The sequence below is a fragment of the Siphateles boraxobius genome, unplaced genomic scaffold (genome assembly GCF_051911475.1).
Source record: "Siphateles boraxobius isolate OS27281-9 unplaced genomic scaffold, OSU_SipBor_1 289, whole genome shotgun sequence".
NCBI classification, from domain to species: domain Eukaryota; kingdom Metazoa; phylum Chordata; class Actinopteri; order Cypriniformes; family Leuciscidae; genus Siphateles; species Siphateles boraxobius.
This window is the reverse complement of record NW_027508907.1, coordinates 5001-32500: the sequence shown is the minus strand read 5'-3', so window position 1 is coordinate 32500 and position 27500 is coordinate 5001. Positions and strand designations below refer to the sequence as shown.

Sequence of the window (27500 nt, the reverse complement as noted above, 5' to 3'; positions counted from 1 at the left end):
AACCGATCGGTCTGTGCAGCGCCGGTTCAAGTCGAACAAGCCTAATGGGGACGGCGGGATTGTTTTCCCGCCCAGTGGGCGTGGCCTAAATTCGCTCTGTCTCTATGAGACTGAGTGAGTGGAGAAACTTTACCGAACAAAACTAGATCGATATCATTATAATATACAAACAAAAGTACGCTAGTTTTGTATAGACAAATGTATTGATTAGACTGTAAGTGATCTAGTTTGGCGCGTTTTCTACGTCTGCGCGCGCAGATTAACGGTCACCCGTGAACGTCACCTATAAATCTGCCTGTAAGTCTTTTACATTTACTGTGATTTACCTTGGGTAGTACACTGCCAAAAACATTACCTTGGTATATGTATAAAAAAATACTATGGTGTTTTTGTTTTGTAAGTGGTTTGTTTACTTATCAGCAGAGAATGTGTATGATGGGTTTCAAATATCTCCCTGTTATGATATTTATCTATATGTGTGGCTATAAACAGATCGTATTTTTGATTTATTATGTGTGTGTGCTTAAAGATGCTTTTAAGTAAACCGCTGTTCGTAGCAGAACTGATTTCGGCTGAAACACCTCAAATATGCTGAAGTGAATATTTGTGTGTTTGTATCTGTAAGTTGTAATACACAAAAAGAAGAACCGCACACCAAAACAATACATGTTTTATTCGTTTTTCTAACAACAGTGAAGGTCGTTTTTTATTTAGTGTATTTATTTATTTATTGCTTGCTCAACTATTTCATGGCCTACAGCTGCGACCCAAGTTTAAGTTTAGTTTGCAGTGTATAAATACAAAACTCCTGAATTACCTGCATTTCACAGTGCTCAGTATGAATTTGTGAATATAAAATGATAAAGTAAAATTGAAGTTCTACTCGGGTAACAGAGCACGTCCTGACAAGGTTTTCTCAAAGTTAAAGACAAACGTTTTATTTCTGACGGATGTTCGTCATGTTGTTTAAATGTTTCTAATTGTTTCAGAACATTCAAATGTAACGTTCACATAATGTTTGAAGAATGATGTTCCTTAACATTCACATAACCAAGAAAAAACATAAAAAACAATGTTTTAAACATTCAGAAATAACGCTTTTTTGTAACTTAATGGGAACATTGGCAAAACGTTCTTAGAACATGTTTTAGCTAGCTAGTTCACAGGCTCAGAATATAAAACTATGAAATATGAATTGTCACATCAAAGAAAAGTAAACAGATGAACAACACACAGTGATTTCATTCAAACAAAACTAATTATTAAAAAGTCTAAATCCCCTTCCTGCAGAAAACACAAGTACTAGTAATCCATGGATTTGACAGGATTCTTGTATTTCAGGCTGTCAGTGCAGAAGCCACGAGTAATGTTTATACGTCTCTCAGCGTGTGGATGCAGAAAGAGAAAGATTGGCACGGGTTTCTCTCTCACACACACACACACACACACTCTCTCTTCGATATCGCTTCATTATCCTGCAAAAGATAAAAACACTTGCTTTAATTAGCACAATGAGAGTTTGAATAGTCTAAAATATATCAAACGTCACGAGAACATCTTGACCTAGAAGCTAAAGTGAGACGAGACCTGAATCATCAAATGATCCCTACGATATATGAGATATATGAGGACTTCAGACTCCAGAGCGTTTCTGGACACTGTTCAGAATAACACACGACACAAACTGCTGCAGACAGATCTATATTTTGCATAAATAGTAGCATGCTGTTCTGAACATTGCTAATCTAAAAATTATGCTCCCTCACAAAATAAGGCTTTCCCATAATTTATTGCGATTATCTTTCATCCCAGATGGCAAAGTACGTATATTTGTAGTCATTACTGTTAAATGAAAAATTCCAATTACTAATAATGCCATATTTTATTGCAATGTTGTTTTATTAATACTGAGATCCCAGCGAAGAACGTTCTCACAAAGCTATGAAAAAACATTCTTCCAGTAACATTCATAAAAAGTTCGTTCAAAGTTATTTAGTCTTTAATAATGTTAGCAGAAAAACATTTTTACCTGAAATGTTTTAGTTGGACGTTCATCTAACGTTTTTTTTAAATGTGACTAGAATGTTCTCTGGACGTTTTGAAACAAGTAAAGTAACGTTCCATAATGTTTTAAGAATGATACAATGAAATGTTCATAACGTTCACATAACCAAGAAAAAACATTTATAAAACACTGGATGTCTTGAACGTCCAAAGAACATTCAGAAATAATGTTTTCATAACTCAATGGGAACGTTAGCAAAACGTTCATAAAACGCATTTTGTCAGCTCGGATGCTATTATAGTTTTTATTAATATTTTAAATGTATTTTATATCGAGTAACAAAAGTGTTTTTATGGTTTTAGTTTTCGTTCACTATATTAACTGCTTGGATGTCAGTGCTGGAGTGCGCTACATATTTTCTTTTTTGTAAATGCGTGTCGAAGGGCTGCACGATTCTGGATAAATTGAGAATCACGATTGATTTGTTTTAAACAGAGATCACGATTCGGAACAGACAACTAAACAAACTAACATTTAATTTACTAGAAGTTCTGACAAATGTTAATTGCTGCAGTCTATTAAAAATTTGAATGAATGAATGAATGATTCAATGACTCACTCATTAAGACTTCACTTGTTTCATGACTGGATGAATCAGTGTTTTTGAGCGAATCTCTTGAGTGAATGATTCAATGACAGTATAGTTGTGCTGTGAACTCTGCGAATCTTTAATATGGAGAACGATTTTTAGAACTATATCTTTTTCGTTATCTTTATAGTTATCGTTCTTGGTGTGAACGGGCCTTAACACAAACAGTCTTTTCAACCACACTCTATCGTTATTTCTGACTTACAATAAATCAAATTATCATAGAACTGGGATAAAAGTTTATAGTTTGGATATAAACACTGATGTTTACAGTAGAGATCAAAATAGAGCAAATCACCTATTGAAAGTAACTTAACGCTTCAAATAACGATAGTATCGATTACATTGTTAGACACATCTAGCGTGTCGTATGTTAATGATCTCCTCTTACATCACTGCAGGATGTCGGCCAGTTTATCTTGATAGTACTCGTAGTTGTCCTGACAGTCCTCCCACGGCGTGAACGGCTCCTCGTCGTTCTCTACGAACGTGTCCCAGGTGTAGGTGAAATCCAGCGGCTTCATCATGCGCAGTTTGCAGCCGGCGGCCGCTAGCGCCTTTAGCCCCGCCCGGATCTCAGGCTCCTCCCACTCGAAGAGCCGTGCGGAGAAGATCGCCAGACGAACGCTTTTCCTGGCCTTCAGGATCTCCGTCAGCTTCCCGGCGCAGGCCGCGCACGGGCTGGACGACATGTACCAGGTGATGGTGTATTTGCAGGCTGGGTCGTAGTTGGGTAGGACCTGCTGGAAGAAGGCGTCCTCGGCGTGGGCGCCCGCGTGCTCGTCCTCGAGGTATCCGCGGAGGAGGCTGTCTGAGCCCTGGTCCACCAGGTAACACAAGAAGGTTTTATTCCGGCCGGACGAGTACTCGACGTTCTTGAACTGGAACTTGTAGAAGAACGGGTCAATGCGATCCCTGTGGGCAGATGAAGCGGTGAAGTTAAGACCTGAATACTGGAACCTGGAAATGAGTCGCATACTTGTGAAATCTTTTCGCGGCTTGATTTTTGTGACATCAAATTCAAATTTGGAACACAACTCGGTTAGACATATGGCTCTGATTTTCTAGTAATTTTAGAGATCAGGTTATTTTGTAAAATATATATTTTGTGTAAAATACAACATGTTTAGTTAACACTCTAAAAAATCTTGGGTTATTTTTTCTACCCAAATCCTGGGTTGAGCCTTTTGGGTCCATTTTTTGGGTTATTTTTTCAGTGTTTGGGTAGTTTTTGTGTTACCCTGCACCTGGGTCAGATGTAACAACCCAGTATTTGGGTAGTTTTTGTGTTACTCAGCTCCTGGATCAGACGTAACAACACAGTGTTTGGGTAGTTTTTGTGTTACCCTGCACCTGGGTCAGATGTAACAACACAGTGTTTGGGTAGTTTTTGTGTTAGCGAGATCCTGGATCAGACGTAACAACACAGTGTTTGGGTAGTTTTTATGTTAGCGAGATCCTGGATCAGACGTAACAACACAGTGTTTGGGTAGTTTTTATGTTAGCGAGATCCTGGATCAGACGTAACAACACAGTGTTTGGGTAGTTTTTGTGTTAGCGAGATCCTGGATCAGACGTAACAACACAGTGTTTGGGTAGTTTTTGTGTTAGCGAGATCCTGGATCAGACGTAAGAACCCAGTGTTTGGGTAGTTTTTGTGTTAGCGAGATCCTGGATCAGACGTAACAACACAGTGTTTGGGTAGTTTTTGTGTTAGCGAGATCCTGGATCAGACGTAACAACACAGTGTTTGGGTAGTTTTTGTGTTAGCGAGATCCTGGATCAGACGTAACAACACAGTGTTTGGGTAGTTTTTATGTTAGCGAGATCCTGGATCAGACGTAACAACACAGTGTTTGGGTAGTTTTTATGTTAGCGAGATCCTGGATCAGATGTAACAACACAGTGTTTGGGTAGTTTTTATGTTAGCGAGATCCTGGATCAGACGTAACAACACAGTGTTTGGGTAGTTTTTGTGTTAGCGAGATCCTGGTTCAGACGTAACAACACAGTGTTTGGGTAGTTTTTGTGTTACTCAGCTCCTGGGTCAGACGTAACAACACAGTGTTTGGGTAGATTTTGTGTTAGCGAGATCCTGGATCAGACGTAACAACCCAGTGTTTGGGTAGTTTTTGTGTTAGCGAGATCCTGGATCAGACGTAACAACCCAGTGTTTGGGTAGTTTTTGTGTTAGCGAGATCCTGGATCAGACGTAACAACCCAGTGTTTGGGTAGTTTTTATGTTAGCGAGATCCTGGATCAGACGTAACAACACAGTGTTTGGGTAGTTTTTATGTTAGCGAGATCCTGGATCAGACGTAACAACCCAGTGTTTGGGTAGTTTTTGTGTTAGCGAGATCCTGGATCAGACGTAACAACCCAGTGTTTGGGTAGTTTTTGTGTTAGCGAGATCCTGGATCAGACGTAACAACACAGTGTTTGGGTAGTTTTTATGTTAGCGAGATCCTGGATCAGACGTAACAACACAGTGTTTGGGTAGTTTTTATGTTAGCGAGATCCTGGTTCAGACGTAACAACACAGTGTTTGGGTAGTTTTTATGTTAGCGAGATCCTGGATCAGACGTAACAACCCAGTGTTTGGGTAGTTTTTGTGTTAGCGAGATCCTGGATCAGACGTAACAACCCAGTGTTTGGGTAGTTTTTGTGTTAGCGAGATCCTGGATCAGACGTAACAACACAGTGTTTGGGTAGTTTTTATGTTAGCGAGATCCTGGATCAGACGTAACAACACAGTGTTTGGGTAGTTTTTGTGTTAGCGAGATCCTGGATCAGACGTAACAACACAGTGTTTGGGTAGTTTTTGTGTTAGCGAGATCCTGGATCAGACGTAACACAGTGTTTGGGTAGTTTTTGTGTTACTCAGCTCCTGGATCAGACGTAACAACACAGTGTTTGTGTAGATTTTGTGTTAGCGAGATCCTGGATCAGACGTAACAACACAGTGTTTGGGTAGTTTTTGTGTCACTCAGCTCCTGGATCAGACGTAACAACCCAGTGTTTGGGTAGTTTTTATGTTAGCGAGATCCTGGATCAGACGTAACAACACAGTGTTTGGGTAGTTTTTATGTTAGCGAGATCCTGGATCAGACGTAACAACCCAGTGTTTGGGTAGTTTTTGTGTTAGCGAGATCCTGGATCAGACGTAACAACCCAGTGTTTGGGTAGTTTTTGTGTTAGCGAGATCCTGGATCAGACGTAACAACACAGTGTTTGGGTAGTTTTTATGTTAGCGAGATCCTGGATCAGACGTAACAACACAGTGTTTGGGTAGTTTTTGTGTTAGCGAGATCCTGGATCAGACGTAACACAGTGTTTGGGTAGTTTTTGTGTTACTCAGCTCCTGGATCAGACGTAACAACACAGTGTTTGTGTAGATTTTGTGTTAGCGAGATCCTGGATCAGACGTAACAACACAGTGTTTGGGTAGATTTTGTGTTAGCGAGATCCTGGATCAGACGTAACACAGTGTTTGGGTAGTTTTTGTGTTTGCGAGATCCTGGATCCGATGTAACCCAGTGTTTGGGTAGTTTTTGTGTTAGCGAGAACCTGGATCAGACGTAACAACACAGTGTTTGGGTAGTTTTTATGTTAGCGAGAACCTGGATCAGACGTAACAACACAGTGTTTGGGTAGTTTTTGTGTTTGCGAGATCCTGGATCAGATGTAACAACCCAGTGTTTGGGTAGTTTTTGTGTTAGCGAGAACCTGGATCAGACGTAACAACACAGTGTTTGGGTAGTTTTTGTGTTAGCGAGATCCTGGATCAGACGTAACAACACAGTGTTTGGGTAGTTTTTATGTTAGCGAGAACCTGGATCAGACGTAACAACACAGTTTTTGGGTAGTTTTTGTGTTAGCGAGATCCTGGATCAGACGTAACACAGTGTTTGGGTAGTTTTTGTGTTAGCGAGATCCTGGATCAGATGTAACAACCCAGTGTTTGGGTAGTTTTTGTGTTAGCGAGAACCTGGATCAGACGTAACAACACAGTGTTTGGGTAGTTTTTATGTTAGCGAGAACCTGGATCAGACGTAACAACCCAGTGTATGGGTAGTTTTTGTGTTAGCGAGATCCTGGATCAGACGTAACAACACAGTGTTTGGGTAGTGTTTATGTTAGCGAGAACCTTGATCAGACGTAACAACCCAGTGTTAGGGTAGTGTTTATGTTAGCGAGAACCTGGATCAGACGTAACAACACAGTGTTTGGGTAGTTTTTGTGTTACTCAGCTCCTGGGTCAGACGTAACAACACAGTGTTTGGGTAGTTTTTATGTTAGCGAGATCCTGGATCAGACGTAACAACCCAGTGTTTGGGTAGTTTTTATGTTAGCGAGATCCTGGATCAGACGTAACAACCCAGTGTTTGGGTAGTTTTTATGTTAGCGAGATCCTGGATCAGACGTAACAACCCAGTGTTTGGGTAGTTTTTGTGTTTGCGAGATCCTGGATCAGACGTAACAACCCAGTGTTTGGGTAGTTTTTGTGTTTGCGAGATCCTGGATCAGATGTAACAACCCAGTGTTTGGGTAGTTTTTGTGTTAGCGAGAACCTGGATCAGACGTAACAACACAGTGTTTGGGTAGTTTTTGTGTTAGCGAGATCCTGGATCAGACGTAACAACACAGTGTTTGGGTAGTTTTTGTGTTACTGAGCTCCTGGATCAGACGTAACAACACAGTGTTTGGGTAGTTTTTATGTTAGCGAGATCCTGGATCAGACGTAACAACACAGTGTTTGGGTAGTTTTTGTGTTTGCGAGATCCTGGATCAGATGTAACAACCCAGTGTTTGGGTAGTTTTTGTGTTAGCGAGAACCTGGATCAGACGTAACAACACAGTGTTTGGGTAGTTTTTGTGTTAGCGAGATCCTGGATCAGACGTAACAACACAGTTTTTGGGTAGTTTTTGTGTTAGCGAGATCCTGGATCAGACGTAACACAGTGTTTGGGTAGTTTTTGTGTTAGCGAGATCCTGGATCAGACGTAACAAGTGTTTGGGTAGTTTTTGTGTTAGCGAGATCCTGGATCAGACGTAACAACCCAGTGTTTGGGTAGTTTTTGTGTTAGCGAGATCCTGGATCAGACGTAACAACACAGTGTTTGGGTAGTTTTTGTGTTAGCGAGATCCTGGATCAGACGTAACAACCCAGTGTTTGGGTAGTTTTTGTGTTAGCGAGATCCTGGATCAGACGTAACAACACAGTGTTTGGGTAGTTTTTATGTTAGCGAGATCCTGGATCAGACGTAACAACACAAGTGTTTGGGTAGTTTTTGTGTTAGCGAGATCCTGGATCAGACGTAACAACCCAGTGTTTGGGTAGTTTTTGTGTTAGCGAGATCCTGGATCAGACGTAACAACCCACTGTTTGGGTAGTTTTTGTGTTAGCGAGATCCTGGATCAGACGTAACAACACAGTGTTTGGGTAGTTTTTATGTTAGCGAGATCCTGGATCAGACGTAACAACACAGTTTTTGGGTAGTTTTTGTGTTAGCGAGATCCTGGATCAGACGTAACACAGTGTTTGGGTAGTTTTTGTGTTAGCGAGATCCTGGATCAGACGTAACAACACAAGTGTTTGGGTAGTTTTTGTGTTAGCGAGATCCTGGATCAGACGTAACAACCCAGTGTTTGGGTAGTTTTTATGTTAGCGAGAACCTGGATCAGACGTAACAACACAGTGTTTGGGTAGTTTTTATGTTAGCGAGATCCTGGATCAGACGTAACAACCCAGTGTTTGGGTAGTTTTTGTGTTAGCGAGATCCTGGATCAGACGTAACAACCCAGTGTTTGGGTAGTTTTTGTGTTAGCGAGATCCTGGATCAGACGTAACAACACAGTGTTTGGGTAGTTTTTGTGTTAGCGAGATCCTGGATCAGACGTAACAACACAGTGTTTGGGTAGTTTTTATGTTAGCGAGATCCTGGATCAGACGTAACAACACAGTGTTTGGGTAGTTTTTGTGTTAGCCAGATCCTGGATCAGACGTAACACAGTGTTTGGGTAGTTTTTGTGTTACTCAGCTCCTGGATCAGACGTAACAACACAGTGTTTGTGTAGATTTTGTGTTAGCGAGATCCTGGATCAGACGTAACAACACAGTGTTTGGGTAGTTTTTGTGTTACTCAGCTCCTGGATCAGACGTAACAACACAGTGTTTGGGTAGATTTTGTGTTAGCGAGATCCTGGATCAGACGTAACACAGTGTTTGGGTAGTTTTTGTGTTTGCGAGATCCTGGATCCGATGTAACCCAGTGTTTGGGTAGTTTTTGTGTTAGGGAGAACCTGGATCAGACGTAACAACACAGTGTTTGGGTAGTTTTTGTGTTTGCGAGATCCTGGATCAGACGTAACAACCCAGTGTTTGGGTAGTTTTTGTGTTAGCGAGAACCTGGATCAGACGTAACAACACAGTGTTTGGGTAGTTTTTGTGTTAGCGAGATCCTGGATCAGACGTAACAACACAGTTTTTGGGTAGTTTATGTGTTAGCGAGATCCTGGATCAGACGTAACACAGTGTTTGGGTAGTTTTTGTGTTAGCGAGATCCTGGATCAGACGTAACAAGTGTTTGGGTAGTTTTTGTGTTAGCGAGATCCTGGATCAGACGTAACAACCCAGTGTTTGGGTAGTTTTTGTGTTAGCGAGATCCTGGATCAGACGTAACAACACAGTGTTTGGGTAGTTTTTGTGTTAGCGAGATCCTGGATCAGACGTAACAACCCAGTGTTTGGGTAGTTTTTGTGTTAGCGAGATCCTGGATCAGACGTAACAACACAGTGTTTGGGTAGTTTTTATGTTAGCGAGATCCTGGATCAGACGTAACAACACAAGTGTTTGGGTAGTTTTTGTGTTAGCGAGATCCTGGATCAGACGTAACAACACAGTGTTTGGGTAGTTTTTGTGTTAGCGAGATCCTGGATCAGACGTAACAACACAGTGTTTGGGTAGTTTTTGTGTTAGCGAGATCCTGGATCAGACGTAACAACCCACTGTTTGGGTAGTTTTTGTGTTAGCGAGATCCTGGATCAGACGTAACAACACAGTGTTTGGGTAGTTTTTATGTTAGCGAGATCCTGGATCAGACGTAACAACACAGTTTTTGGGTAGTTTTTGTGTTAGCGAGATCCTGGATCAGACGTAACAGTGTTTGGGTAGTTTTTGTGTTAGCGAGATCCTGGATCAGACGTAACAACCCAGTGTTTGGGTAGTTTTTGTGTTAGCGAGATCCTGGATCAGACGTAACAACACAGTGTTTGGGTAGTTTTTGTGTTAGCGAGATCCTGGATCAGACGTAACAACCCAGTGTTTGGGTAGTTTTTGTGTTAGCGAGATCCTGGATCAGACGTAACAACACAGTGTTTGGGTAGTTTTTATGTTAACGAGATCCTGGATCAGACGTAACAACACAAGTGTTTGGGTAGTTTTTGTGTTGGCGAGATCCTGGATCAGACGTAACAACCCAGTGTTTGGGTAGTTTTTGTGTTAGCGAGATCCTGGATCAGACGTAACAACACAGTGTTTGGGTAGTTTTTGTGTTAGCGAGATCCTGGATCAGACGTAACAACCCACTGTTTGGGTAGTTTTTGTGTTAGCGAGATCCTGGATCAGACGTAACAACACAGTGTTTGGGTAGTTTTTATGTTAGCGAGATCCTGGATCAGACGTAACAACACAGTTTTTGGGTAGTTTTTGTGTTAGCGAGATCCTGGATCAGACGTAACAACACAGTGTTTGGGTAGTTTTTGTGTTAGCGAGATCCTGGATCAGACGTAACAACACAAGTGTTTGGGTAGTTTTTGTGTTAGCGAGATCCTGGATCAGACGTAACAACCCAGTGTTTGGGTAGTTTTTGTGTTAGCGAGATCCTGGATCAGACGTAACAACCCAGTGTTTGGGTAGTTTTTGTGTTAGCGAGATCCTGGATCAGATGTAACAACCCAGTGTTTGGGTAGTTTTTGTGTTAGCGAGATCCTGGATCAGATGTAACAACCCAGTGTTTGGGTCGTTTTTGTGTTAGCGAGAACCTGGATCAGACGTAACAACACAGTGTTTGGGTAGTTTTTGTGTTAGCGAGATCCTGGATCAGACGTAACAACACAGTTTTTGGGTAGTTTTTGTGTTAGCGAGATCCTGGATCAGACGTAACACAGTGTTTGGGTAGTTTTTGTGTTAGCGAGAACCTGGATCAGACGTAACAACACAGTGTTTGGGTAGTTTTTGTGTTAGCGAGATCCTGGATCAGACGTAACACAGTGTTTGGGTAGTTTTTGTGTTAGCGAGATCCTGGATCAGACGTAACAAGTGTTTGGGTAGTTTTTGTGTTAGCGAGATCCTGGATCAGACGTAACAACCCAGTGTTTGGGTAGTTTTTGTGTTAGCGAGATCCTGGATCAGACGTAACAACCCAGTGTTTGGGTAGTTTTTGTGTTAGCGAGATCCTGGATCAGATGTAACAACCCAGTGTTTGGGTAGTTTTTGTGTTTGTGAGATCCTGGATCAGATGTAACAACCCAGTGTTTGGGTAGTTTTTGTGTTAGCGAGAACCTGGATCAGACGTAACAACACAGTGTTTGGGTAGTTTTTGTGTTAGCGAGATCCTGGATCAGACGTAACAACACAGTTTTTGGGTAGTTTTTGTGTTAGCGAGATCCTGGATCAGACGTAACACAGTGTTTGGGTAGTTTTTGTGTTAGCGAGATCCTGGATCAGACGTAACAAGTGTTTGGGTAGTTTTTGTGTTAGCGAGATCCTGGATCAGACGTAACAACCCAGTGTTTGGGTAGTTTTTATGTTAGCGAGATCCTGGATCAGACGTAACAACACAGTGTTTGGGTAGTTTTTGTGTTTGCGAGATCCTGGATCAGATGTAACAACCCAGTGTTTGGGTAGTTTTTGTGTTAGCGAGAACCTGGATCAGACGTAACAACACAGTGTTTGGGTAGTTTTTGTGTTAGCGAGATCCTGGATCAGACATAACAACACAGTTTTTGGGTAGTTTTTGTGTTAGCGAGATCCTGGATCAGACGTAACAACACAGTTTTTGGGTAGTTTTTGTGTTAGCGAGATCCTGGATCAGACGTAACAACACAGTGTTTGGGTAGTTTTTGTGTTAGCGAGATCCTGGATCAGACGTAACAAGTGTTTGGGTAGTTTTTGTGTTAGCGAGATCCTGGATCAGACGTAACAACCCAGTGTTTGGGTAGTTTTTGTGTTAGCGAGATCCTGGATCAGACGTAACAACACAGTGTTTGGGTAGTTTTTGTGTTAGCGAGATCCTGGATCAGACGTAACAACCCAGTGTTTGGGTAGTTTTTGTGTTAGCGAGATCCTGGATCAGACGTAACAACCCAGTGTTTGGGTAGTTTTTGTGTTAGCGAGATCCTGGATCAGACGTAACAACACAGTGTTTGGGTAGTTTTTATGTTAGCGAGATCCTGGATCAGACGTAACAACACAAGTGTTTGGGTAGTTTTTGTGTTAGCGAGATCCTGGATCAGACGTAACAACCCAGTGTTTGGGTAGTTTTTGTGTTAGCGAGATCCTGGATCAGACGTAACAACACAGTGTTTGGGTAGTTTTTGTGTTAGCGAGATCCTGGATCAGACGTAACAACACAGTGTTTGGGTAGTTTTTGTGTTAGCGAGATCCTGGATCAGACGTAACAACCCAGTGTTTGGGTAGTTTTTGTGTTAGCGAGATCCTGGATCAGACGTAACAACACAGTGTTTGGGTAGTTTTTATGTTAGCGAGATCCTGGATCAGACGTAACAACACAAGTGTTTGGGTAGTTTTTGTGTTAGCGAGATCCTGGATCAGACGTAACAACCCAGTGTTTGGGTAGTTTTTGTGTTAGCGAGATCCTGGATCAGACGTAACAACACAGTGTTTGGGTAGTTTTTGTGTTAGCGAGATCCTGGATCAGACGTAACAACCCACTGTTTGGGTAGTTTTTGTGTTAGCGAGATCCTGGATCAGACGTAACAACACAGTTTTTGGGTAGTTTTTGTGTTAGCGAGATCCTGGATCAGACGTAACACAGTGTTTGGGTAGTTTTTGTGTTAGCGAGATCCTGGATCAGACGTAACAACCCACTGTTTGGGTAGTTTTTGTGTTAGCGAGATCCTGGATCAGACGTAACAACACAGTTTTTGGGTAGTTTTTGTGTTAGCGAGATCCTGGATCAGACGTAACACAGTGTTTGGGTAGTTTTTGTGTTAGCGAGAACCTGGATCAGACGTAACAACACAGTGTTTGGGTAGTTTTTGTGTTAGCGAGAACCTGGATCAGACGTAACAACACAGTGTTTGGGTAGTTTTTATGTTAGCGAGATCCTGGATCAGACGTAACAACACAAGTGTTTGGGTAGTTTTTGTGTTAGCGAGATCCTGGATCAGACGTAACAACCCAGTGTTTGGGTAGTTTTTGTGTTAGCGAGATCCTGGATCAGACGTAACAACCCAGTGTTTGGGTAGTTTTTGTGTTAGCGAGATCCTGGATCAGATGTAACAACCCAGTGTTTGGGTAGTTTTTGTGTTAGCGAGAACCTGGATCAGACGTAACAACCCAGTGTTTGGGTAGTTTTTGTGTTAGCGAGATCCTGGATCTGACGTAACAACACAGTGTTTGGGTAGTGTTTATGTTAGCGAGAACCTGGATCAGACGTAACAACACAGTGTTTGGGTAGTTTTTGTGTTAGCGAGATCCTGGATCAGACGTAACAACACAGTGTTTGGGTAGTTTTTGTGTTAGCGAGATCCTGGATCAGACGTAACAACACAGTGTTTGGGTAGTTTTTGTGTTAGCGAGATCCTGGATCTGACGTAACAACACAGTGTTTGGGTAGTTTTTGTGTTACTCAGCTCCTGGATCAGACGTAACAACACAGTGTTTGGGTAGTTTTTATGTTAGCGAGATCCTGGATCAGACGTAACAACACAGTGTTTGGGTAGTTTTTGTGTTAGCGAGATCCTGGATCAGATGTAACAACACAGTGTTTGGGTAGTTTTTGTGTTAGCGAGATCCTGGATCAGACGTAACAACACAGTGTTTGGGTAGTTTTTGTGTTAGCGAGATCCTGGATCTGACGTAACAACACAGTGTTTGGGTAGTTTTTGTGTTAGCGAGATCCTGGATCAGACGTAACAACACAGTGTTTGGGTAGTTTTTGTGTTAGCGAGATCCTGGATCAGACGTAACAACACAGTGTTTGGGTAGTTTTTGTGTTAGCGAGATCCTGGATCAGACGTAACAACACAGTGTTTGGGTAGTTTTTGTGTTAGCGAGAACCTGGATCAGACGTAACAACACAGTGTTTGGGTAGTTTTTGTGTTAGCGAGAACCTGGATCAGACGTAACAACCCAGTGTTTGGGTAGTTTTTGTGTTAGCGAGATCCTGGATCAGACGTAACAACACAGTGTTTGGGTAGTTTTTGTGTTAGCGAGATCCTGGATCAGACGTAACACAGTGTTTGGGTAGTTTTTGTGTTAGCGAGATCCTGGATCAGACGTAACAACACAGTGTTTGGGTAGTTTTTGTGTTAGCGAGATCCTGGATCTGACGTAACAACACAGTGTTTGGGTAGTTTTTGTGTTAGCGAGATCCTGGATCTGACGTAACAACACAGTGTTTGGGTAGTTTTTGTGTTAGCGAGATCCTGGATCAGACGTAACAACACAGTGTTTGGGTAGTTTTTGTGTTAGCGAGATCCTGGATCAGACGTAACAACACAGTGTTTGGGTAGTTTTTGTGTTAGCGAGATCCTGGATCAGACGTAACAACACAGTGTTTGGGTAGTTTTTGTGTTAGCGAGATCCTGGATCAGACGTAACACAGTGTTTGGGTAGTTTTTGTGTTACTCAGCTCCTGGATCAGACGTAACAACACAGTGTTTGTGTAGATTTTGTGTTAGCGAGATCCTGGATCAGACGTAACAACACAGTGTTTGGGTAGATTTTGTGTTAGCGAGATCCTGGATCAGACGTAACACAGTGTTTGGGTAGTTTTTGTGTTTGCGAGATCCTGGATCCGATGTAACCCAGTGTTTGGGTAGTTTTTGTGTTAGCGAGAACCTGGATCAGACGTAACAACACAGTGTTTGGGTAGTTTTTATGTTAGCGAGAACCTGGATCAGACGTAACAACACAGTGTTTGGGTAGTTTTTATGTTAGCGAGAACCTGGATCAGACGTAACAACCCAGTGTATGGGTAGTTTTTGTGTTAGCGAGATCCTGGATCAGACGTAACAACACAGTGTTTGGGTAGTGTTTATGTTAGCGAGAACCTTGATCAGACGTAACAACCCAGTGTTAGGGTAGTGTTTATGTTAGCGAGAACCTGGATCAGACGTAACAACACAGTGTTTGGGTAGTTTTTGTGTTACTCAGCTCCTGGGTCAGACGTAACAACACAGTGTTTGGGTAGTTTTTATGTTAGCGAGATCCTGGATCAGACGTAACAACCCAGTGTTTGGGTAGTTTTTATGTTAGCGAGATCCTGGATCAGACGTAACAACCCAGTGTTTGGGTAGTTTTTATGTTAGCGAGATCCTGGATCAGACGTAACAACCCAGTGTTTGGGTAGTTTTTGTGTTTGCGAGATCCTGGATCAGACGTAACAACCCAGTGTTTGGGTAGTTTTTGTGTTTGCGAGATCCTGGATCAGATGTAACAACCCAGTGTTTGGGTAGTTTTTGTGTTAGCGAGAACCTGGATCAGACGTAACAACACAGTGTTTGGGTAGTTTTTGTGTTAGCGAGATCCTGGATCAGACGTAACAACACAGTGTTTGGGTAGTTTTTGTGTTACTGAGCTCCTGGATCAGACGTAACAACACAGTGTTTGGGTAGTTTTTATGTTAGCGAGATCCTGGATCAGACGTAACAACACAGTGTTTGGGTAGTTTTTGTGTTTGCGAGATCCTGGATCAGATGTAACAACCCAGTGTTTGGGTAGTTTTTGTGTTAGCGAGAACCTGGATCAGACGTAACAACACAGTGTTTGGGTAGTTTTTGTGTTAGCGAGATCCTGGATCAGACGTAACAACACAGTTTTTGGGTAGTTTTTGTGTTAGCGAGATCCTGGATCAGACGTAACACAGTGTTTGGGTAGTTTTTGTGTTAGCGAGATCCTGGATCAGACGTAACAAGTGTTTGGGTAGTTTTTGTGTTAGCGAGATCCTGGATCAGACGTAACAACCCAGTGTTTGGGTAGTTTTTGTGTTAGCGAGATCCTGGATCAGACGTAACAACACAGTGTTTGGGTAGTTTTTGTGTTAGCGAGATCCTGGATCAGACGTAACAACCCAGTGTTTGGGTAGTTTTTGTGTTAGCGAGATCCTGGATCAGACGTAACAACACAGTGTTTGGGTAGTTTTTATGTTAGCGAGATCCTGGATCAGACGTAACAACACAAGTGTTTGGGTAGTTTTTGTGTTAGCGAGATCCTGGATCAGACGTAACAACCCAGTGTTTGGGTAGTTTTTGTGTTAGCGAGATCCTGGATCAGACGTAACAACCCACTGTTTGGGTAGTTTTTGTGTTAGCGAGATCCTGGATCAGACGTAACAACACAGTGTTTGGGTAGTTTTTATGTTAGCGAGATCCTGGATCAGACGTAACAACACAGTTTTTGGGTAGTTTTTGTGTTAGCGAGATCCTGGATCAGACGTAACACAGTGTTTGGGTAGTTTTTGTGTTAGCGAGATCCTGGATCAGACGTAACAACACAAGTGTTTGGGTAGTTTTTGTGTTAGCGAGATCCTGGATCAGACGTAACAACCCAGTGTTTGGGTAGTTTTTATGTTAGCGAGAACCTGGATCAGACGTAACAACACAGTGTTTGGGTAGTTTTTATGTTAGCGAGATCCTGGATCAGACGTAACAACCCAGTGTTTGGGTAGTTTTTGTGTTAGCGAGATCCTGGATCAGACGTAACAACCCAGTGTTTGGGTAGTTTTTGTGTTAGCGAGATCCTGGATCAGACGTAACAACACAGTGTTTGGGTAGTTTTTGTGTTAGCGAGATCCTGGATCAGACGTAACAACACAGTGTTTGGGTAGTTTTTATGTTAGCGAGATCCTGGATCAGACGTAACAACACAGTGTTTGGGTAGTTTTTGTGTTAGCCAGATCCTGGATCAGACGTAACACAGTGTTTGGGTAGTTTTTGTGTTACTCAGCTCCTGGATCAGACGTAACAACACAGTGTTTGTGTAGATTTTGTGTTAGCGAGATCCTGGATCAGACGTAACAACACAGTGTTTGGGTAGTTTTTGTGTTACTCAGCTCCTGGATCAGACGTAACAACACAGTGTTTGGGTAGATTTTGTGTTAGCGAGATCCTGGATCAGACGTAACACAGTGTTTGGGTAGTTTTTGTGTTTGCGAGATCCTGGATCCGATGTAACCCAGTGTTTGGGTAGTTTTTGTGTTAGGGAGAACCTGGATCAGACGTAACAACACAGTGTTTGGGTAGTTTTTGTGTTTGCGAGATCCTGGATCAGACGTAACAACCCAGTGTTTGGGTAGTTTTTGTGTTAGCGAGAACCTGGATCAGACGTAACAACACAGTGTTTGGGTAGTTTTTGTGTTAGCGAGATCCTGGATCAGACGTAACAACACAGTTTTTGGGTAGTTTATGTGTTAGCGAGATCCTGGATCAGACGTAACACAGTGTTTGGGTAGTTTTTGTGTTAGCGAGATCCTGGATCAGACGTAACAAGTGTTTGGGTAGTTTTTGTGTTAGCGAGATCCTGGATCAGACGTAACAACCCAGTGTTTGGGTAGTTTTTGTGTTAGCGAGATCCTGGATCAGACGTAACAACACAGTGTTTGGGTAGTTTTTGTGTTAGCGAGATCCTGGATCAGACGTAACAACCCAGTGTTTGGGTAGTTTTTGTGTTAGCGAGATCCTGGATCAGACGTAACAACACAGTGTTTGGGTAGTTTTTATGTTAGCGAGATCCTGGATCAGACGTAACAACACAAGTGTTTGGGTAGTTTTTGTGTTAGCGAGATCCTGGATCAGACGTAACAACACAGTGTTTGGGTAGTTTTTGTGTTAGCGAGATCCTGGATCAGACGTAACAACACAGTGTTTGGGTAGTTTTTGTGTTAGCGAGATCCTGGATCAGACGTAACAACCCACTGTTTGGGTAGTTTTTGTGTTAGCGAGATCCTGGATCAGACGTAACAACACAGTGTTTGGGTAGTTTTTATGTTAGCGAGATCCTGGATCAGACGTAACAACACAGTTTTTGGGTAGTTTTTGTGTTAGCGAGATCCTGGATCAGACGTAACAGTGTTTGGGTAGTTTTTGTGTTAGCGAGATCCTGGATCAGACGTAACAACCCAGTGTTTGGGTAGTTTTTGTGTTAGCGAGATCCTGGATCAGACGTAACAACACAGTGTTTGGGTAGTTTTTGTGTTAGCGAGATCCTGGATCAGACGTAACAACCCAGTGTTTGGGTAGTTTTTGTGTTAGCGAGATCCTGGATCAGACGTAACAACACAGTGTTTGGGTAGTTTTTATGTTAACGAGATCCTGGTTCAGACGTAACAACACAAGTGTTTGGGTAGTTTTTGTGTTGGCGAGATCCTGGATCAGACGTAACAACCCAGTGTTTGGGTAGTTTTTGTGTTAGCGAGATCCTGGATCAGACGTAACAACACAGTGTTTGGGTAGTTTTTGTGTTAGCGAGATCCTGGATCAGACGTAACAACCCACTGTTTGGGTAGTTTTTGTGTTAGCGAGATCCTGGATCAGACGTAACAACACAGTGTTTGGGTAGTTTTTATGTTAGCGAGATCCTGGATCAGACGTAACAACACAGTTTTTGGGTAGTTTTTGTGTTAGCGAGATCCTGGATCAGACGTAACAACACAGTGTTTGGGTAGTTTTTGTGTTAGCGAGATCCTGGATCAGACGTAACAACACAAGTGTTTGGGTAGTTTTTGTGTTAGCGAGATCCTGGATCAGACGTAACAACCCAGTGTTTGGGTAGTTTTTGTGTTAGCGAGATCCTGGATCAGACGTAACAACCCAGTGTTTGGGTAGTTTTTGTGTTAGCGAGATCCTGGATCAGATGTAACAACCCAGTGTTTGGGTAGTTTTTGTGTTAGCGAGATCCTGGATCAGATGTAACAACCCAGTGTTTGGGTCGTTTTTGTGTTAGCGAGAACCTGGATCAGACGTAACAACACAGTGTTTGGGTAGTTTTTGTGTTAGCGAGATCCTGGATCAGACGTAACAACACAGTTTTTGGGTAGTTTTTGTGTTAGCGAGATCCTGGATCAGACGTAACACAGTGTTTGGGTAGTTTTTGTGTTAGCGAGAACCTGGATCAGACGTAACAACACAGTGTTTGGGTAGTTTTTGTGTTAGCGAGATCCTGGATCAGACGTAACACAGTGTTTGGGTAGTTTTTGTGTTAGCGAGATCCTGGATCAGACGTAACAAGTGTTTGGGTAGTTTTTGTGTTAGCGAGATCCTGGATCAGACGTAACAACCCAGTGTTTGGGTAGTTTTTGTGTTAGCGAGATCCTGGATCAGACGTAACAACCCAGTGTTTGGGTAGTTTTTGTGTTAGCGAGATCCTGGATCAGATGTAACAACCCAGTGTTTGGGTAGTTTTTGTGTTTGTGAGATCCTGGATCAGATGTAACAACCCAGTGTTTGGGTAGTTTTTGTGTTAGCGAGAACCTGGATCAGACGTAACAACACAGTGTTTGGGTAGTTTTTGTGTTAGCGAGATCCTGGATCAGACGTAACAACACAGTTTTTGGGTAGTTTTTGTGTTAGCGAGATCCTGGATCAGACGTAACACAGTGTTTGGGTAGTTTTTGTGTTAGCGAGATCCTGGATCAGACGTAACAAGTGTTTGGGTAGTTTTTGTGTTAGCGAGATCCTGGATCAGACGTAACAACCCAGTGTTTGGGTAGTTTTTATGTTAGCGAGATCCTGGATCAGACGTAACAACACAGTGTTTGGGTAGTTTTTGTGTTTGCGAGATCCTGGATCAGATGTAACAACCCAGTGTTTGGGTAGTTTTTGTGTTAGCGAGAACCTGGATCAGACGTAACAACACAGTGTTTGGGTAGTTTTTGTGTTAGCGAGATCCTGGATCAGACGTAACAACACAGTTTTTGGGTAGTTTTTGTGTTAGCGAGATCCTGGATCAGACGTAACAACACAGTTTTTGGGTAGTTTTTGTGTTAGCGAGATCCTGGATCAGACGTAACAACACAGTGTTTGGGTAGTTTTTGTGTTAGCGAGATCCTGGATCAGACGTAACAAGTGTTTGGGTAGTTTTTGTGTTAGCGAGATCCTGGATCAGACGTAACAACCCAGTGTTTGGGTAGTTTTTGTGTTAGCGAGATCCTGGATCAGACGTAACAACACAGTGTTTGGGTAGTTTTTGTGTTAGCGAGATCCTGGATCAGACGTAACAACCCAGTGTTTGGGTAGTTTTTGTGTTAGCGAGATCCTGGATCAGACGTAACAACCCAGTGTTTGGGTAGTTTTTGTGTTAGCGAGATCCTGGATCAGACGTAACAACACAGTGTTTGGGTAGTTTTTATGTTAGCGAGATCCTGGATCAGACGTAACAACACAAGTGTTTGGGTAGTTTTTGTGTTAGCGAGATCCTGGATCAGACGTAACAACCCAGTGTTTGGGTAGTTTTTGTGTTAGCGAGATCCTGGATCAGACGTAACAACACAGTGTTTGGGTAGTTTTTGTGTTAGCGAGATCCTGGATCAGACGTAACAACACAGTGTTTGGGTAGTTTTTGTGTTAGCGAGATCCTGGATCAGACGTAACAACCCAGTGTTTGGGTAGTTTTTGTGTTAGCGAGATCCTGGATCAGACGTAACAACACAGTGTTTGGGTAGTTTTTATGTTAGCGAGATCCTGGATCAGACGTAACAACACAAGTGTTTGGGTAGTTTTTGTGTTAGCGAGATCCTGGATCAGACGTAACAACCCAGTGTTTGGGTAGTTTTTGTGTTAGCGAGATCCTGGATCAGACGTAACAACACAGTGTTTGGGTAGTTTTTGTGTTAGCGAGATCCTGGATCAGACGTAACAACCCACTGTTTGGGTAGTTTTTGTGTTAGCGAGATCCTGGATCAGACGTAACAACACAGTTTTTGGGTAGTTTTTGTGTTAGCGAGATCCTGGATCAGACGTAACACAGTGTTTGGGTAGTTTTTGTGTTAGCGAGATCCTGGATCAGACGTAACAACCCACTGTTTGGGTAGTTTTTGTGTTAGCGAGATCCTGGATCAGACGTAACAACACAGTTTTTGGGTAGTTTTTGTGTTAGCGAGATCCTGGATCAGACGTAACACAGTGTTTGGGTAGTTTTTGTGTTAGCGAGAACCTGGATCAGACGTAACAACACAGTGTTTGGGTAGTTTTTGTGTTAGCGAGAACCTGGATCAGACGTAACAACACAGTGTTTGGGTAGTTTTTATGTTAGCGAGATCCTGGATCAGACGTAACAACACAAGTGTTTGGGTAGTTTTTGTGTTAGCGAGATCCTGGATCAGACGTAACAACCCAGTGTTTGGGTAGTTTTTGTGTTAGCGAGATCCTGGATCAGACGTAACAACCCAGTGTTTGGGTAGTTTTTGTGTTAGCGAGATCCTGGATCAGATGTAACAACCCAGTGTTTGGGTAGTTTTTGTGTTAGCGAGAACCTGGATCAGACGTAACAACCCAGTGTTTGGGTAGTTTTTGTGTTAGCGAGATCCTGGATCTGACGTAACAACACAGTGTTTGGGTAGTGTTTATGTTAGCGAGAACCTGGATCAGACGTAACAACACAGTGTTTGGGTAGTTTTTGTGTTAGCGAGATCCTGGATCAGACGTAACAACACAGTGTTTGGGTAGTTTTTGTGTTAGCGAGATCCTGGATCAGACGTAACAACACAGTGTTTGGGTAGTTTTTGTGTTAGCGAGATCCTGGATCTGACGTAACAACACAGTGTTTGGGTAGTTTTTGTGTTACTCAGCTCCTGGATCAGACGTAACAACACAGTGTTTGGGTAGTTTTTATGTTAGCGAGATCCTGGATCAGACGTAACAACACAGTGTTTGGGTAGTTTTTGTGTTAGCGAGATCCTGGATCAGATGTAACAACACAGTGTTTGGGTAGTTTTTGTGTTAGCGAGATCCTGGATCAGACGTAACAACACAGTGTTTGGGTAGTTTTTGTGTTAGCGAGATCCTGGATCTGACGTAACAACACAGTGTTTGGGTAGTTTTTGTGTTAGCGAGATCCTGGATCAGACGTAACAACACAGTGTTTGGGTAGTTTTTGTGTTAGCGAGATCCTGGATCAGACGTAACAACACAGTGTTTGGGTAGTTTTTGTGTTAGCGAGATCCTGGATCAGACGTAACAACACAGTGTTTGGGTAGTTTTTGTGTTAGCGAGATCCTGGATCAGACGTAACAACACAGTGTTTGGGTAGTTTTTGTGTTAGCGAGAACCTGGATCAGACGTAACAACACAGTGTTTGGGTAGTTTTTGTGTTAGCGAGAACCTGGATCAGACGTAACAACCCAGTGTTTGGGTAGTTTTTGTGTTAGCGAGATCCTGGATCAGACGTAACAACACAGTGTTTGGGTAGTTTTTGTGTTAGCGAGATCCTGGATCAGACGTAACACAGTGTTTGGGTAGTTTTTGTGTTAGCGAGATCCTGGATCAGACGTAACAACACAGTGTTTGGGTAGTTTTTGTGTTAGCGAGATCCTGGATCTGACGTAACAACACAGTGTTTGGGTAGTTTTTGTGTTAGCGAGATCCTGGATCTGACGTAACAACACAGTGTTTGGGTAGTTTTTGTGTTAGCGAGATCCTGGATCAGACGTAACAACACAGTGTTTGGGTAGTTTTTGTGTTAGCGAGATCCTGGATCAGACGTAACAACACAGTGTTTGGGTAGTTTTTGTGTTAGCGAGATCCTGGATCAGACGTAACAACACAGTGTTTGGGTAGTTTTTGTGTTAGCGAGATCCTGGATCTGACGTAACAACACAGTGTTTGGGTAGTTTTTGTGTTAGCGAGATCCTGGATCAGACGTAACAACACAGTGTTTGGGTAGTTTTTGTGTTAGCGAGATCCTGGATCAGACGTAGAGATAGAGGTTTGTGTGCATTTTATTTTATCTATAAATACATTATTGTTCTGTATATCGTTTAATTTTATGCAAAGCAACATACAGGGGCGCGATGTGAGTCACGAATGTCAGGTTGGTCTTTTCGCGTGATGGAAACGCCTGATGCCTTGCATAGCATTTGATGAAGTTATTCAAAAAAGATACAGAATATGAACTTCGAAAGTTAAAATATGTTCTCAGAACTGTTCACTGGTTGTTTTATGGACAGTTTATGGAGCATATTTCTGCTAAAAGAGTGAAACTCCAGCACGAGATCCAGTGCGTTACGAGGAAACAGCACAACAGAGACTGGGCCATTACACTCGAATTACTTAAACATTTTTAATTTTTACTTCTAATATTTGTTAAACAACCTTAAAAGTTGGCAATATGTATTCAAAGCTGTGTAAAATATGATCGAAAATAATGAAATTATCATGCAGACCAGTGGTTTTGAGGAGTTTTTTTTTTAAAAAGTTAAAATTTTAAGTTGTAATCTGTAAACATTAATTCATGTATGAACTATAGTAAAAATCAATCAACCCAGTATGGGTTAAATCTACCCATTATGCTGGGTTAAATAAATAACCCAATTTGCTGGGTCAAATTAACTCAACATATGTTCTGTCCTATATTTACCCAGCCCTTGGGTTGAAATCAACCCAAATTGGGTGGTTTTTAACCCAGTGTTACATTTGCTTTACACTCAACTTAAACGTCTGTAACCTTCTGGTTCTTTGACTGCTGCAATAATCTGCTGAGTGTCTCTTTAAAATGAACCAGCCTTCAGTCTGTATTCCAAAGCTTTCATGAATTACATTCAGTGAAGTTCATGCTACGCTCCAAAAGCGGGGTTATTATTTACAGTTAACAGGTTAAATGTGCATCTCGGTTGCATTATTTCCCAGTCTTTGGCCTCAGAGGGGGTTTCTGTGGTGGTTTTGAGCAGCTCCTTCACAGGCTGACAGATGGAAGGGCTGTTGGGTTATAAATACCCTCAGCGGTGGCAGAACTTTATACAGGAGTCTGACCCATATACAGAACCGTGTGTGTCGTGAGAGGCTTTGGTTTGGAGGCATTGTGTGTGTTTGCTGCCACAGGAACCTGGTTGATCTGTATTGAGCACCTGCCAGTAGATGATCCACAACAATTCACAGCTTTAATGTGTCGACAGAATCAAACTCATCAGCGTTATCAAACACGCTTGGATTCTTAAACGGATTCGGAAATGCAAATACCCGTTTAACCCTTTAGAAATCCAGCAATAATCTCTTAAATATCACAAATGTGCTTTAGATACCAATTAAAAATCTTGAAATGAGCATAATATGAATAGTTCCCAACATCCACGTTCATTTTGCAGCACTCTAAAAAATGCTGGGATGTTTTAACCCAAATTTGGGTCAAATATGGACAAACCAAGCCATTGGGTTAAATTTGAAATGAAATTAAATACAATTTTTAACCCAACGTTTGGGGTTGTCCATATTTGACCCAAAATTGGGTTAAAACAACCTAGCATTTTTTTAGAGAGTAGTAAACTTCTTCAGGTTCTTCCGATTGGTGTTTTGGTTTCCGGATTCTTTAAAGCACCAGATGGATGCTCTAGCGTTATTTTTAAGAGTGTGTTCTTTAGATAACACTCAGCAGACAGCGAGACACATCACCGCCTGTCATGATCGACCTTGGTGGGGGTTGGGTACACAAGCTTCGACCCAAACGTTCACGCATTTCCCAGGAGATTATGCTCAGGAGAAACACTACCATTTTTGGCTCCCCAAAGAAACGTTCAGGATTCAATATTCGTTCAATATTAACCCTTTTCCACTCTTTAAGTTGTGCCATGGTTGTTAAAGGTTCTTCATCAATGCCAATAAAGAGTGCATTCCAAGTCTTATGAAGTCACAAGATGGAAAAAAAACATAATTATTCATTAATTCCCCTGAAAATCTTGTCATCTGCTGCCATCGGTGTTTGTGTAGATTCACACACTCCGCTAGAAGGCGTCATTGATCCCAAACACCATTGGTTCTCGCATATCACATGACCAATTGTGATTCAGCAAGTTTGTGAGCAAAAGTGTGACTTAAATGTTGGCCTTTTCCTCACACATTATCATAAGACTTGAGGAGACTTGAAGTTTAGCGCACGAGTAACATCGACAACAACTTTTAAGGTTCCAAAAGTAAATTGAATGGTGCTTCAATGGCATCAAAAAACCCATTTTGTCACTTTCAGTGGTAAGTTCTTAAAAAGAACCATTTTTTTCTATAAGTGTGAAGAACATTTTAATAATCTGAAGAACCTTTTGTGCAATGGAGCAGCTCTATGGATTCTGCATGCAACCATCAATGAGATGTTTTCAGTCTTTGCACAACACCAGGTCGTTGGTTCTGCTGAACATCAGTTGTGTTCCACAGGAGGACGAGTGCGCTCAGGTTTGGGATGGAGAGGTTTTCAGACTCACCCGGTGATGATCTCGAACGGCGGCAGCTCCATCAGCTCCGGCTTCTCTCCGTTCTCCACACCGGCAGCGGCCTCTCCGTTCTCTCCGTTCTCCACCGGCTCCTTCTTTCCATTCACCTCAGCTTTCTCTCCTTCTTTAGGTTTCTCTTCTTTCTTCGCCTCATTTTCTGCTCTCTCTTTCCTCTTTACGGTCTGACGAGAGCCGCCGCCACTGCTGCTCTTTCTGTCGGCCATCTTTGAAACTAAACACACACACACCTCAGTATTTATAACAGCACTAGAGTGTGTGTGTGTGTGTGTGTGCGTGCAGCTGTCGTCTGTTCTATTAAAAGACCTCCTGGCCATAGAGATGATAAACGAAATCTTACACAGGATATATAGCATCAAAAGTTGGACACTTCTTTCTCGGATATCAGACAGATTGTTGTTGTTGCAAGCGCATAGTGAAGTAAAAGCATCTTGAAGTTGGTTGATTAATATCCAGAGCTCAAAATATAACAAAAATAAGTTCTAAGAACTTTTGCTAGTGTTCCCAATAAGTTTTGGAAACATTATTTCTGAATGTTCAAAATCTTAATGTTTTTGTTGGTTTTGTGAACGTTGAGGGAACATTCCATTGTATCATTCTTCAAACATTACGGGAACGTTACTTTATAATGTTCTCTGAACGTTCCAAAACAAGTAGTTACATTTAAAAAAAAACATCAGACAAAACGTCCAACTGAAACGTTTGAGGTAAACGTTCCACGAAAGATAATGTTTTTGTTTTGAGAACATTATTAAAGACCAGATAACTTTGCGAAAACGTTCTATTAATGTTACTGGAAGAACGTTTGTTCATAACGTTGAGAGAACCTTCACAGAACGTTCACTGTCAGCTGGGTCATTAATGTTTTTATTAATGCACTATTGTTCGAACACACTGAAAATATGTAATTATATAGAACAACTTTAACTGGTGTAACTCGCAGCGAATCATCTGATACAAATATAATCTGTCTTGAGGTGCAAAACCACATCAGGATTATTTTATTGCTCAAACGTTCATTGCTAAAGAGATTTACGTTCGAAAGTATTAACTTTGCCTCGGATAAGGGTTAATTTAGTATCATTGAGATCATTTTTCAATAGATTTTTGATATGAATATGAAGGTGTGACGTAATTTCAAACAAAATCAGGCCCAAACCTCGCGTTCAAAGAAGTTTGACTGAGTGACCGACGAATTTCGTTTGAGTTCACAGTTGATGCACTGCAAAAAAAAAAAATATTTGAAACGACAAAGTTTGTCTAATTTTCCCGGAAAAACCAAACAAAAAAAACAACAAACTTGAAACAAGTTAAACGTAGCCTACTTGACTCTGCATAAGGCTCGCTGATTTCGTTGACTGTATCTGGAACAGAAATGTATTTTATAAAGCAAATCGCACTATTTTGCGCAGTTGTGCCTCTTAAATAACGTTTATCTTGTAGAAACCCCGCCAACCTTACGGCGTAATTTACATAGCGTGAGGTGCGTACGTACCTGATAAACTTCTGTCAATCATTCTTTTAAAAGCTCTTCTCCTGAGGTGATGAAAAAATGCATTACAAAACGGGGAGTGTGTTGTTGTCATCCAGACACGCTCCTGGTGAAGTGTCGACAGACGAGATCGCTATTTTGTTCACGTTTAGGGCTTCATGGTTTTCTGTGAAGATGCTTCGAGACAGTTAAAAAAAATATATTGTGAAACACGTATAATGCGACTTAAATGGATAAAAGCAGTGGGAACGCCAGAAATAGTTCAAACAATATGGAGCTGTCGCTAGGCGCGAGTTTTACCTCAGTCCCGTTCTCCATATAGTGTGTGTGTCTGTGTGTGTGAAATGGAATAGAATAACTTAAATTGGTATAAAAACATTTTCTAAATAGCTATTTTTTACAGATAGCCTATATGTTTCACAAATTGGGTCATAGTACGTAAAAACGCGACCTTTTGAATTTTAGTTTGGTGATCCCTCGCATATAATGATCATGGGAGTCTGTGGCATTTAAAATCCCCTGATCTATACATTGATAGCCAAATTCATGTATTTACATAGCTTTCCAGGGTATTTCCAATAATATCGCGCTAAAAAAAACGAAGTAGAAAAAAAGGTCACGGTAGCACCATTGATACTTTTTTGTAAGTGAAAAAATAGCAAGGAATGTCCAAAAAATCCT

General features: G+C 41.7%; 1 protein-coding gene across 2 annotated transcripts; it reads right to left on the bottom strand.

Moving 5' to 3' along the window:
* Positions 1–654: 654 nt before the first annotated feature.
* Positions 655–26915, bottom strand: LOC143753444 (C->U-editing enzyme APOBEC-2-like). 2 transcript variants are annotated; one of them, XM_077245752.1, is made up of 4 exons: positions 26823–26915; positions 25301–25541; positions 3046–3569; positions 655–1475 (listed from the first exon to the last, which is right to left on the bottom strand). In XM_077245752.1, exons 1-3 carry the CDS (start codon positions 26911–26913, stop codon positions 3047–3049), a joined length of 855 nt encoding a protein of 284 aa, XP_077101867.1. In that variant the 5' UTR covers positions 26914–26915; the 3' UTR covers positions 655–1475; position 3046. The 2 variants fall into 2 exon arrangements, with proteins under 2 accessions (XP_077101867.1, XP_077101869.1); XM_077245754.1 differs by lacking the exon at positions 26823–26915.
* Positions 26916–27500: the final 585 nt, after the last annotated feature.

What these genes read in the sequence shown, in the direction of transcription:
- LOC143753444 (XM_077245752.1), bottom strand. Translation starts at nt 26,913, where the DNA reads ATGACAACAACACACTCCCCGTTTTGTAATGCATTTTTTCATCACCTC. An exon ending in GATTGACAGAAGTTTATCAG is followed by an intron (nt 25,542 to 26,822) that starts GTACGTACGCAC and finishes GTGTGTGTTTAG; the next exon opens with TTTCAAAGATGGCCGACAGA. An exon ending in CCGTTCGAGATCATCACCGG is followed by an intron (nt 3,570 to 25,300) that starts GTGAGTCTGAAA and finishes ATCTGCCCACAG; the next exon opens with GGATCGCATTGACCCGTTCT.